The 14251-nt window shown below is 38.6% G+C and overlaps 2 protein-coding genes across 2 annotated transcripts; one reads left to right on the top strand and one right to left on the bottom strand.

Annotated features, from left to right (window-relative positions):
- The first annotated feature begins 1089 nt into the window (after positions 1-1089).
- Positions 1090-4403, top strand: mrps18a (mitochondrial ribosomal protein S18A). The gene is made up of 6 exons (XM_054618812.1): positions 1090-1296; positions 1457-1488; positions 2746-2850; positions 2963-3086; positions 3668-3740; positions 3849-4403. Exons 1-6 carry the CDS (start codon positions 1149-1151, stop codon positions 3991-3993), a joined length of 627 nt encoding a protein of 208 aa, XP_054474787.1. The 5' UTR covers positions 1090-1148; the 3' UTR covers positions 3994-4403.
- Positions 4404-4587: 184 nt separating this feature from the next.
- Positions 4588-8465, bottom strand: rsph9 (radial spoke head component 9). The gene is made up of 5 exons (XM_054618957.1): positions 8187-8465; positions 7951-8101; positions 7362-7491; positions 6920-7066; positions 4588-4789 (listed from the first exon to the last, which is right to left on the bottom strand). The coding sequence occupies exons 1-5, from the start codon at positions 8411-8413 to the stop codon at positions 4629-4631; spliced, it is 816 nt and encodes a 271-aa protein (XP_054474932.1). The 5' UTR covers positions 8414-8465; the 3' UTR covers positions 4588-4628.
- Between the last annotated feature and the right edge of the window lie 5786 nt (positions 8466-14251).

Genomic DNA, 14251 nt, shown 5'->3' with positions numbered 1-14251 from the left:
AGCATGAAGAATCTACCTGTATCCTCCATTTACTGCAACAAAGGTTATGGCATGTTCCTACACTGCTCCTCTTGATGCCTCTCATACTTTCATCAGATGAGCGTGTTATGAACTCTCAGCATCTGAACAATAGTAACACAAGGATGAAAGCATCTCTAGGATACACACACTGCAGTTTATCGCAGAATGGATTTATTTTCTCCCGATCTGGCACGTTATGTAAAAATCTTCCTTGGAGACAAATATATTTTAGCTTTAAACTCTCTGTGTCACTATCAACTTTTCCTGGAAGTCCTCCCTTGTTCTGGATAGCTTTACTTTTCAACATTGATTCATTGATTCCCCCCTTGTGTTTAACTTTGTCTGATATTTTGCTGCAGTGTGTTTTGTTGTTTGTTGCAGATGATTATATTAAGTCTAGATCTTTGCTATTAATGTGTTGTCCTTAGAGGCACATTTTTATATTAAGGATCATAATGCCTAATTACATTCATCTGTATTTTAAATATAATTTCCTGTTGGAAACACAACAATTTTTATTATCAAGTTCATTAAACACGAACGCGTGTCATACATGTACATGGGGGGAAATTAAGCTGTTTTATTTACGTACAGTACCAGTCAAAAGTTTGGACACACCTTCTCATTCAATGGTTTTTCTTTATTTTAATTTTTATTTTTTTCTACATTGTAGGTTAATATTGAAGACATCCAAACTATGAAGGAACACATATGGAATTATGTGGTAAACAAACAAATGCTCAACAAACCAGAATATGTTTTATATTTTACATTCTTCAAAGTAGTTGAATGAGAAGGTGTTACCAAACTTTTGACTGGTACTGTATATAACTTCATTTCTGCTGTGAATGTGTCTTTTGTTGGTTCTTTAGCACCACCTGTACATTTTTTATTTGTATTCTTATTTTTTATTTTATTCTATTTTTATTTTTATTTTATTGTATAATATGTGTATTTATTATCTGTTTCTGTGTAGTTGAGCTGCTGCAACACTTGAATTTCCCCCATGGGGATCAATAAAGGAATATAATCTATATAATAACAGGTCACCGCCGAGAGTGTCGCTGTTTGAATTCTCGCGAGATTACCAGACCGGAAGAGACGAATTCGAAGGTCGGGACGTAAACATGGCAGCCCGCAGTATGCTGAGGTCTGCCTGGACCTCTTTTTCGGGCTTGAAATTAGGTGCCACGGCCACCAACGGGAGGGTCCAACAGAGGATAAATGTCCCCCAGATACCGGCTGTAGTCCTCCAGAGCCGAGGGATCCGCCAAGGTGAGATTTATCTGCAAACGTTACGATTTTAACCCACCAATGTGAGAGGAGCTAACGTTAGCTAGCATGCTAACGTGAAGACACTGACAGGTGATTGGAAGCTTTTCATAGATTTTTTTGTATTTATATTTCTGATAATTTTTTTTAATTTTTTTTACAGTGGTGGAGATGCAGGAGGGTAAAACAACAATGGTAAGTAAACCCAGAATATAATGTGAAACTAATAATTTATTTTTGGGGGGAATATATACAGTGTATATAAGCACTTTATCAGTTTTATTTGTGGTGCAAACAGTGTTTTAAGGTTTGATTTATAATTTAAAAAACAATCACAGTATTAATTGTGGCATTTTAGTGAATGCTGAGCTAGTTGTGATTTAGAAAATACACATACAGTACCAGTCAAAAGTTTGGACACACCTTCTCATTCAATGGTTTTTCTTTATTTTTATTTTATTTTTTTCTACATTGTAGATTAATATTGAAGACATCCAAACTATGAAGGAACACATATGGAATTATGTGGTAAACAAACAAATGCTCAACAAACCAGAATATGTTTTATATTTTAGATTCTTCAAAGTAGTTGAATGAGAAGGTGTGTCCAAACTTTTGACTGGTACTGTATATATAGTACATAAGTACCTTATCAGTTATATTTGTGATACAAACAGTGTTTTAAGGTTTGATTTACAATTTAAAAAAAACAATCAAAGTATTAATTGTGGCATTTTAGTGAATGCTGAGCTAGTTGTGATTAGAAAATACACATATATATATATAATTTATTACTCATATACCAGAGTGCTTTGGTTTGTATTGTTATATCAGGCTTTTTACTAAAGTGTTTTTTCTCAAGACGGACAAATATGCTCTGTCACTAAAGGGAACAATAAAAAAAACAACCATATTTGGATGCAGGCTATTACATAATGGCAAATCAGAGCACAGAATCATAAGTTTCAGCTTTTTTTTTTCCAAAAGAGAGGCTCTTTCAGATATGAGGAGATGCAACAAAGGCAACTTGTTTGACCTGCATTGCCACAACTCTACAACCTACAGTTAGATATGATAGTGGAAGAGGGGGACTTGTCTTACTGCACATGGATCGGGGGTTCGATACCCGGCTTCGGCAGTCCATGTCGATGTGTCCTTGGGCAAGACACTTAACCCCAAGTTGCTCCTGAAGGCTTTGCCATCCGTGTGGACTGGATGTTGTATGAATGTTAGTTAGAGTCTGATGGTGGCACCTAGCAAGGTAGCCTGTCATCAGTGTGTGAATGGGTGAATGATATGTAATGATATGTAATATAAGCTTTGAGCTACTGATTGTAAGTCGCTTTGGATAAAAGCGTCTGCTATATGACTGTAATGTAATGTAATGCAATGTTAATATTCAGTCAACCTGACAAGGAAACTACCGTAACGCTTTATATCTCAAACTGTCAGATTGAGGGACAAATAGCGGACGTCCCAGCAGGACCACAGCCTCCAAACCCCTCCGCCAAGTGTCCCATCTACAGATGGAACCTGCAGCACAAATACAACTACACGGTAAGTCCGTACACAGGAATGTAATTACCAAAGTAACCTCAGACATCCTGAAAAGTGTGTATCAGCTGTTTATTGGTTTTGCTTTCTCGTTTTTTTGTTTCAACCCCTCCAGGACGTCCTGCTGCTTAGTCAGTTCATCAGGTCAGACGGAGGGCTGCTGCCAAGGAGAATCACTGGTCTCTGTCCAGAGGAGCATCGCAAGATTGCCATCTGTGTTCAGATGGCTCACAGAGCAGGTCAGTGTCACTGCCTAAACCTTGATTGTGTATTTGAATCTTCGTCCACACCAAACTCAAATTAGCCTTTTATTCTTAATTAATTTGACACACATTTGACACATAAGTTATACATTTAAAAAGCACAATTTAGTATTGTATTTAATGTGATACTGTTAAGATGGTGAAAGGTTGGGAAAAATCTCTAAACTAAATATTTATAGCAGACCAAAGTACCAAAACAGAATATTGTCTGCCTGTTGTGATGCTGAGTTTAATACATTTTTTTAATTATCAACAAATGTTTGGCGTTTTTACCTCCTAAATACACTTTTATTTGATTAATTGACCAATAGTTTTAGCACTGTTGATGTGAAATACCTTTTTAACTCAAACTGTGAGAAAACAGAGAATAAAGCTGCTAAAAGTGCTAATGATGTTAGTTCAACTGTGCTAGTTGGATTGTGTGAATCTTAATACGTAGCATCAATGATAGCCACCAAATCCTTAACCTGTTTGGACCTGCTTTATGAATGTCTGTTTCTGATGACTCATTCAAATTATTTACATTCATGTGACGTTTGTGTTTCTCTGTGTCGAAGGTCTGCTCCCTGACCACAAACCCAAACTTCCAGAGGGCCACGTCCCAAAGAGGCCCAAGCCACAACTTAACAGGTAATGTAAACATCGTGTGTCTGCTTATATTTGTGTATCTCACCATGATCTAACAATTGTCAACACCAGTCTCAGTGCCACTGAAACTAGCAATTTTCTGTTGTACAGATACCTCACCCGCTGGTCCATTGACACGGTGAAACCAATACATAGAACTGGACTAAAGTGGTGTAAGAAGCGCATGGCTGTTGGCCACCCAGTACTCCAGGACAATGTCCGTTACGGCGTCAAGTCCCTTAATATACAACACTGAAGGACAGAAGGCCTGACGAATCGGTACAGCATCTAGATGAGAGTGGGTGGGCCTTTTTTTTTTCTTTTTTTTTTTGTAAAGATGCATTTTCAAGTGGATTTACTTTTGTCATACCACCCTGGGAGAGGGGCCTAATAGCTTCATCCATCTGTATGTATTCTACCTTTTTTGTTTACCAAGCTGCGTCACCCTTTTTAATGAAGCATTCTCAGCCCGACCCAGAACCATCTTTTCCGTCTCTGCTGGTTTTCAAAAAAAAGCCCTTGAAGTGAACTCTGTGACAACTTAATGTGAGCAACAAATGGGACAGTGTAACAGTTTCAAAGTAGGTGGTATGTTGACTGTGTATACTCAAGGCACCGCAGATGTGCAAATAAAATGTGTCTGTTTACTCTGCCTCTCAACATGTGTTTACAGTAAAGAAATGGCTTTTGTACATGAGAACTGAATGCAACAAAAAGCTTGCAGACAAACTGCATGACTGTACTCTTTTTTTTTTTTTTTTTTTATTTTTTTTTTTTTAGATGATTTTATTTTCAGACTAGACCAACAGAGTCCTGGAACATGTTAACGTAGAATACAGTTTGAGGCACATTAAGACTTCTTAGCTCGAAATAGGTGTAAGATGTCTCTTTTCAGAGCATGAAGGGAAGGTCCAGATTCTTTGTCCCATGACCGATGTAGATGTATCCGTGCTGTGGCGTCATTGGCACATTGTAGAAGGTAAGGCCAAGCCACAACAGGCTTCGGAGCACACACACGTTGCTGGCACATTCAAGCTGAAGACTCCATGATCCTACACACACACACACACACACACACACACACACACACACACACACACACACACACACACACACACACACACACACACACACACAAACACAAAGCATGCTTGAGTTAAACAACAGTTGTTAAATGGAGGAAGCTGCCACATCATGTTGAGCGGGATTTAGATAATGGCTCCAGTAATCTTTGGAAATCAGTTCAAGAAAGTTATATTGTAGAGGGAGCCAAGGGATCATAATCCAATAAATCAACCTTTCTTTGCTTTTGATATTTACAGTCTTACCTGTTCCTTAATCTGTCTGGGTGTGACCGTGAACCGTGACCCAGGGGAAAGAGAACAAGAGCTGGATCTGCTACTTTGTAATAATGTAAACAGAAAAGCCCTTTGATTTCCGTTGCACAAAAGAGAGATGATTTTGATAATTAGACGGTTTCTTTAACCACTTTTTATTACCCTTGAAAGAATGATTCAACTAAAAGTAAGGACATGTTTCAGGTCATAACTACACTGCTGCAGGAGCACCCTAGAGCCATAAATCAGGAGCTGGAAAACGTTTGCAAAGATTGTTGCGGAAAAGGGAGGGGGAGCCCAACGTAGGGTCTCAGAGGAAAGCACCTGTCTTTTAGTGGAGATATTTCATACCGCAGTTTCTCCAGAGTCCCGTTTGGAAAAATGTTAACTCATTCTCCTTCTCAGCAAGCGCATGCGATCTGACGTAGATGGCTGCAGTGAGTGTGGCATTCAGACAGCTGTGTAATGTCTGCTGCAGCGATGACACTATGGACATCCGCATCAACTCAAAGAACACAGGCAAACATATACACATGTGAAAGCCCTCTTAATAAATCAAACAGCTGTTGCATGTTTGGTCATGGGGCGCTGGACGTTTTTTTTTTTGTTGCTTTTTCTCTCACACAGATACACTTTTACACTTCTTTCAGCCTGGAGTTTATTCAGTTACGTAACTTACCTCAAAACTTGCTAGACATGACTTAACACGACTAATTCACAGTATCCGTGTTTGCTTATTGTTTGCCTCCTGGGTTTGATTTTTCCAACATATGTAGTACTGTTAAACAGCTCAAATATCTGATCATCCCACCAGGATTTGAAAGCGCAAACCTGAAAGACTCATCATCGTTTTATGCTTTCAACTACACAAAAAAGGTTAAAGGCAATACGGGGAAATCAACCATCTCAATAAAGCTAGTCTCTGCAAATCCATTGTCAAACTGCACTCAAATTTTGAATGTTAAACAATGTGCAACACTTGTGTTCTCTGCATACTTATTGGCAGTGGTGATTTGTCATAGATTGGCTAAAACAGTATTATTATTACTTGAATTGTTTTAGTTGGATTTCCTGCATATGTGAGTATTCCTAATAATCATTTACTTCAGTTTGGGTTCAGGTTTTCCTCTTCCCATGTACTGGTTTTGATGATGATAGCATAATTATCTGTAATTTTCCTACGAAGAAATTGAGGCCAGACTCTCAGTAGATGGGCCATGAAACCAGATCCGAGAGTCCAGATATTCCTCATCCAGTAATGGTCATCTGGTTATCAGACCGCTGTATGCAAAAGTTCTTCCAACATATTCCAAGAAAACCTATCCCATCATGGCAGGTAAGTTGACATCAGACGTTTTATGACTTTGTTTAGTGAGTTCCATGCTTAACTGACCATTTTACTGTTTCAACGACTAATTTGCTCTCACTTGGAAGAAACCCCACTTGACTTTCAGTCTGTTGAATCACCATAATGATTTCTGCTAAATCACACCTCATTTAGTTGTTCTGTAGCATGGCAGTTGGAACACACTGAAAGAGAAAACAACGATTTCCCAGAGGCATTTTGAAGGCCTCAATAACGCTGCTCAAAATAGACCTGTATATTTATGGAACCAGATCAAAGGATAATCTTTCTGCACTGGGTGGATAGAATGTAGTTTTTTTTTTTAACAAAAACTTTGAAGAATCATTGATAAGAGAATACATAAGGGCTTGCTTTAGATGTGTCCATGTTCTTCAATAGTTGCAACAAATTCAGTAAGCGATGATATCTATTTGCGTGTGATGAAACTATTGGTGATGGTGATGTTAAAGTGCGGGATAGAATGAGCTCTGTGGTTTCACCTTTAGGAATGTCATCGCTCAGTACATCCAGGAAGTCGATCGCTGGGTTCAAATCACCCATTTCCAGGACGGTTTTCTTCTTCAGATTCTTTGCTTTGCGAAAGTGAAGGAAGTTGTCAAGCTTCTTTGCTTCCGAGTGAGACAGACCTGAGAAACAAATGAACATTGGTAAGTATTTCAAACTAAATCACAGCAACGGTGATGCAATTATACACTGGAATTATGTCAAAATATACACAGGCAAGCGTATGTTTGCTAACAAGTTAACCGAATAAGAATAGGTGTGTAGAAAATATTTCTAAAAAAAGTTTATTTTATGCATCCAGTCCAATTGAAATACATAACAGATTTAAACAATAACTTATGAAACACCTCAGGGTCAGTCACATGCTGCAGCAAATATTCATATTCCACAATGAGACACATTCAGTGATATATTTACCCCCAAAGCTGCGGTTGATCTGGACAAGACCATGTGGATTTTTGATGAAGGCGCCACGTGGTACCACAGACACTTCCTCATCGATCTGATGAACTGCCACTGCCAGCCTGCTTTCCTCATTGACTTTAGTCTGGAACCAAGAACAGTTCATATCTAAACTGGAATTGCAGATAGCATTGACATCAGCCAGAACTATTACTGACAGTAATACTTTTTTACTCATTAAATCTTAATGAATAAAACACTTGTTTGTTGCAGAGAGAGCTGTCCTTAGATATTAGAAATAGATTTGAGCCTTAATATATATATTTTGGCAAAAGTAAGACATTTTCTCTTCTGCAGTTTCTATTTTCTTTTTGCTATGTTTAATTTTGGTCCCACAACAATCATTGTTTTGGCTCCAGTTATAATTGTACTCGGAAGTAAAAAATATTTTTCTTTTTGATATTAGTGGATGATGGATTTATATTCATAAACCACCCACTGGATAATTGAACACTTGAATACCACTGAATACTACACACAACACTTGAGGTTCAATCTGACAGCTCAACACTTCCACATACTACACAGTATTGATCATACTAACCACTACTTCATCCTCTGCGGCAGCATCCCTCTCTCCATGCTCATACACAAATGAGGGGTCTCCGATGAAGCGACTCTTTGCAGCTTTGGACACGTCCTCGACCAAAGAGTCTGTTGCAGGAGGAAGCAGGAACCAGTCCATGCAGTTGAAGCTAAACACACCAAAGGACAAACACAAACAGGTTAAATCATCTGCAGACACAAAAGAAACCCAATCATGGTATGAGGCTATAATACCTATACAGGTTCTTTTTATCCTGCATCTCATCTTCTCCTCTGCCCTGAGCAATAAAATAATCATCTTTTAATCCCAGTATTTTGCCCCAGAATAAGACTCGATGGAACTTGTAGTTTTTCTTCAGCAGCACCAGGGAAGTCTGCAGAGCTGCTCTCTGCTCAACACTCAGAGTGCACCCACTGCCTGCAACGAGCTCCAGAGAATAGCACAACGAGCTTGAGTCCATTTCTTCTTTAGTTTCCTACTTTATAGGGTAGATATTAATAACTATATTATTATATTAGTGATTCAAACTAACTCCAAACCACAAAAAAAAAACAGCTCTGAACGCTTGTTTGGTTGCAAACGACAACAAACCCTGTTGCGCTGGTTGTCATGACAGTGCGTTTGTTTTTTTTATTTTTTATTTTTTATTTTTTTTTATTTTGCAAACACCATTTTAAGCGTGTTAATTTGCACGAAACACGTTTGTTGACGTCTAACTTTTTTTTTTTTTTGTTTGTTTTGTTTTTGTTTGTGTGCGTCAGAGCACTCGCGAGTCACGTCTGACGTCACGCCCCAGCTTTACAAGTGAGTCGAGTACCTACATAAATATTATTTTTTTTAGAGTGTATTTAGTTTAATTGGTTGCTAGTGGAGAAAATGAATGGCATCCCCCCCCCCCCCCATACACTACTGTAAATAATGTACATCAATACAGTAAAGAATGTGTGTCACTATTATGAAAACTAAAATTGAACCCAATATTTTTTATATCTTTAATAATAATAATAATAATTGTACATTTCATTTATAGAGCGCTTTTCAGAGTACTCAAAGACATTTAAAATCGGCATTAAAAACTACACAATTTCCCCCATTGTGGGACTAATAATTCAATTCAATTCAGTTTATTTTGTATAGCCCAGAATCACAAATTACAAATTTGCCTCAGAGGGCTTTACAATCTGTGCACATGCGACATCCTCTGTCCTTCTGTCCTTCCCTCACATCAGCACAGGAAAAACTCCCCTAAAAAAAACCCTTTAACAGGGAGAAAAAAAAAAACCTCTGGGAGAAGACAGAGGAACCAGGATGGGATGTCATGTGTACAGAATGAGCAGCATAACAGAGATACAACACATTCAATGTATATGACATAAATGATTCATATAATAAGACTACTTATAATAACAGCAGCAATTATTACAGTAGAATTATAGCCATGAAAATAGGGATAGTAATGTGACTAATAATAATAATGGAAGTAGCAGTGGGTGTCAGTCGGCTCACAGCAGGAGGCACGACTACGGTCCAGGTACCACAACGATTCATGGAAACCTGCTAAATAAAGGCTAAAGGACTAAAGGACCTAATAAAGGCTTAATTATTATTATTATTATTATTACACAGTAAAAACTTAAAACTTAAAACACACAGCATTAGTCAGACATTAAAAGCAGTTTTGAAGAGGTGAGTTTTGATTTCTGATTTGAACACTGAAAGATCATTGCAGTCTCGGATGTGTTTGGGGAGAGAGTTCCAGAGGACTAATAATTAGCCTACTTAATGATTCATTAATATAGTATCTATCCGTCTGTTCTCTATTAACTTATCATTATCCTTGATTAGCCCTCCATTATGAATTATTAGGGAATTTCCTTCGTCAATTCCTCAGTTATCAAGTCGTTTCTGATTTGATCGTCACTTGTTTCTCCACTAATCAATCATTAACTTATTATTACCTGCTCTACAACATTTTGTTAAGGAGTTACTCATTAACTAATAGTTAACTAGCAATTATTTCCTCATTAGTTTCTCATTTGTTCCCTGCTAACTACTCGACTATTGTATCTCTTATTGTAAAGTGATACCCATTAGAGTTAATGCATAAAAGCAGAGAACACCTAAATGGGAAGCAGCCATCATTAACGTCATACTGTGATAAGGCAAGTGTCCGCCATGAAGAAGGTAATAAAAACATAGATATTCAGTATACACTACAGTATGTTTCATGTCTCTTTAAATGGATTTTCCAAATTATTATTATTGTTATTTGGGACTTTTCTCTTTCTTACAGCCAACTTGTGATTTTTCTTCTTGGAGCTCTGTGTGCAGGCTGCCAGACCTCTCTCTCTCTTTGACTGAGGAAGCCCAAACAGAGTGTCTGGCAGATTTGTGTTGGGTAGTTTAGACTGGAAATCAGTTAAGCTCTTTGCACAGCTGGCAGGATGCATGCATAGATCTCTTTTAACCTGGGGCACAAGGGAATAGGAAACTATCTCGAGGTGCACTCTAGTCTTGCAGTATTTTAACTAAGAGTTTTCATCTTTCATCTGCTCCTAACTTTTTGATTCCCAATTGATATCTTCGTGTTGAAGCTTTGCTCATAGATGTAACTTCCTGTTCTTGGGGAGACTGAGCAGCGCTGAAATCACTGCTTTCTCTGAGCAGCATATGGAGCAAATCCTGTTTAGAAGACACATCGGTTGTTTGGTTTATCCTGGCTCAGATCCAGCAGTCTCAACCGGTAGACGCAGTGGGAAGCTGGCTTTAGTTACTGCACACTTAGAATAACATGATTGGCTACTGTCCAACAAATGATTTTGGACAGTCTGCCAGGTTTGGGCTAATCTTGTGGTGGGTGATCCTATTTCGGTCCCTCACCTTGCTTGACAATCTTGGCTTTCACTGTAATGACTTGTGTCTGGGTTAATTTAGATGTGAGAAAACCAAAGAAAACAACACAATAATAGGCAGGGCCGTGTTCTCATGCATGCTGATTAAATTAAATCTAACCCTCATATCCTCATCACTAAAGATTTCCATTAAATCAAACCCTGTTTTCTGCAATAGTATTTATAGTTACCCATCGATAAAGTAGTTTTCATTTTAAGTGGTGGGGTTTGCCATTCAAATTTCCTTCACACACACAAGGGATTCACAGGAAATGCATGTAATCCAGCGTTACCGTTTGTCATTTAATCTCACTGATATCAGCCTCAATGCTTGGCACTCACTCACCTTACTCTGTATTAGAGCTGCAAATCCAACATTTCCTACTGCTGCTGCGTCCAACGAGCCAATTTCTTATGAGGCGAGCATTGTTTGTTGTGAATCCCTTGGGCGTGTGAAGGCAATTTGAATCCAGCATGGGAATGGCTGTCTCCTCCGCTAACAATGAAAACTACTGTCTAAAGGGGTTATTGCATAATATAAATACATTGAATGGCTTTTGCAGAAAAAAATACCGACTATAAATTGTATCAAAAATGAGGTTTGATTTCATGAGAAAATCTTGAGGGCTGTAACTTTAAAAAAACCTGTTTCTCTGAAGAACACAAGCAGGTTTTTAATAATTCCTTATGTCCATTCATTCCCATGCCACATCCATTTCCAGAGCTCAGTGTGTTGGCTGTAATTGTCCAAACAAAAGGGCCTCGGTCTGGAGTCACATGCTTCATCAGTGGCGGTGATTTCAGCTGTCTGGCGCTCTGCCCTATCTGGCTAATGTAGTCCACCAACAGAAAAGGAAGGGAGAGTGGGGTGACTTTTTTTTTTTTTTTTTTTTTTTTTTTTTTTTTTTAACAGAGTACCCCACACAGAAGAGAACACACAAGGACAGCCCCTCACCAACCCATCCACTCACTCACACAGACAAACACACTTTGAGCTTGTGGCTCAGGATGTCACCCCATTAGAGTTGGCAGTCTAGTTGGAAGTTTTGGGAGTTGGAGGCCACATAGTGACCCACACAGACACACCGCTCACAGTTCTGTTTACCAATTGGCCGGGGGGGGGAGGTAATACTTGGAGTGAAGCGTTCTGTTTCTGTCCCGGTCCGTCCCTGCTGCTCTGGGAAACTCACCTCCCAGGCGAGCAGCGTTGCCACGGCACTAATCCTGACGGACAAAAGATGGGAGTGCCACAGAGCACGGTGCTGCCAGATGCTCTCATTGGCTGGCACCATCCCACGCGATGCTGTGATTGGCCGGCGCTATGCTATATACAAATTGGAGAAGTCAGAGGTCACATCCATCGATCTTGATGGTGACATGAAGGAAACCTGACCTCAAAAACCTCAGATCTTTAAATGGGTTTAATTCCTATTTGATATACACACACACACACACACACACACACACACACACACACACACACACACACACACACACACACACACACACACGCACACAGACACAGACAGACACACACAAACAAACACAGGGGCTTTTTTCTTAAGTGCAATGGCCTGGGAGTGCAGAATTTAGTGAATACTGAGAGAGAAAGAGGGAGTGAAGTGACTAAATAATAGTGTCTGTAGTATACAAAAGCACAGACGACAACAATACCGAGAATGCATCGAGGGCACTGAGTTCAGTGGGTTGCACACCTACATACAAACACAGATGTTTGGGATTAAGACTGGATAAATATTTTGATTCAGAGAAGGGCGTGTTGTGTAAACTAGTATTACCTCACAAGATAAATTACTGCTGTTTCATTTGACCTCGGGTGCTGACAAACTTTTCGAAACCAATAATTATTATCAACAGGTTTGATCTGTTTTCCTCAAATTTCAAAGCGTATCCTTTTCTAGTTAATACTCTCCTCACATTGTACGTTCTAAATCTAGTATCGTCACTCTCGGTTTTCAAATGGAAGACAGATTCCAAAACATAGAATTTAAAACTAATTTAAAAATAAACTTAAACTTAAATATAAAATTGGCTAGGCTACCATGGGGGCTAATATTAGCTTGTTGCAGATATATCTGTATCGGTGTACATGTCGCTCAATAAGTAACAAAAATATCAGTACAGAAATGCCAAAGACATATGTTTACCGTTATTTAGAAAAAGTACCTCATTAATATTGTTTCCTACTTTGATATCTTAGTCACAAATCTGTAAAGTAGTAGTTTGTCATCATAAGAAAAACACTTATTTGCTGAGAAGATTGATACCGTTCTTGTGTCTTTGCACTAAATAAAAAGCTACGGCCCGTTAGCTTCGCTTAGCACAAACTCTGGCAGCAGGGGGAATCTAAAGCCAATAAATTAACATTTTGTTTGTTTAATCTGTACAAACATCTCTCCTTAATGTAGCTTCATATTTAGAGCATGGCAACGATATTCTAATCTAACTCTCAGCAGGAAAGCAAATAATATAATCCCTTTTTAAACAAAACAAAACTTATTTTAGAGGTCGGTAATTACTTAATGTTCTGGTCTGTAAATTTTCTAATTATTTCCAAGAAACTCCTCTAAAGAACTGTGGAATGTGTTAATAATTATAGCCAAACTTGAGGCTGCGGTGAGTTGTTTCTAATTAATGGATTCAAATGAAGTTCTAGTGTAGCCTGGAAAGTTCCCTTTTGGTGCACATATACAAATGACTTTGTTTTAAATTTCTTTTTCGGATACATTACATTTTCCCCCTATAATTTGAACCAAATTGCATAGTGGTTTCCAGGAAACTTCTTTGAAATTATTAGCAAATAATTAGAAAAGTACTGACCTGTCAAATAGGTTGTTACCGCAAAGAGTTGAGGGTGTCTGATGATGTCATCAGGCTTATATAAAATATGGCTCAGACTTAAAGTTTTTAACCGCAGACTGGGGCAATGGTGTTTGAAAGATTTGGGCTTTTACCAGGCAAAAATAAACTAAAAAAGACCCTTGTGACGGGCTGACAGAACTACTTCTTTTTGACCATGTTTTTATCCAACTTGGGTATCCTTTTAAGAGTCTGTCTTGTTACGTGTTCAGGTGCATTATGTCTGTGAGAACATCTGGCTGCTCTGTTTCAACATCAAATGACGCAAACCGCTCCCAGTTTACATGTCGTTGGATCAAACTTCAGATCAGACTTTCACACACCCATTACTAGAAGCCCAAAACCATGTGGGCCAAAACTGAGCCAGTGAATTTATGGTCTGTTTAACTTTGGGTCACAGTTTGGGTGTTGGCAAAACTGTACAGAACTGCTTCCCAGGCTCCTGCAGTCTTAACATCCACAATTTCTCTCGCCACCACTGAGCTCGCAGGAGACGGTCTTCTGTAACAGCAAGTGCATTAAACACA

Source organism: Anoplopoma fimbria, chromosome 18 (genome assembly GCF_027596085.1).
Source record: "Anoplopoma fimbria isolate UVic2021 breed Golden Eagle Sablefish chromosome 18, Afim_UVic_2022, whole genome shotgun sequence".
NCBI classification, from domain to species: domain Eukaryota; kingdom Metazoa; phylum Chordata; class Actinopteri; order Perciformes; family Anoplopomatidae; genus Anoplopoma; species Anoplopoma fimbria.
Note: the sequence above shows the minus strand (reverse complement) of the source record. Positions and strands in the feature narration are given on the sequence as shown.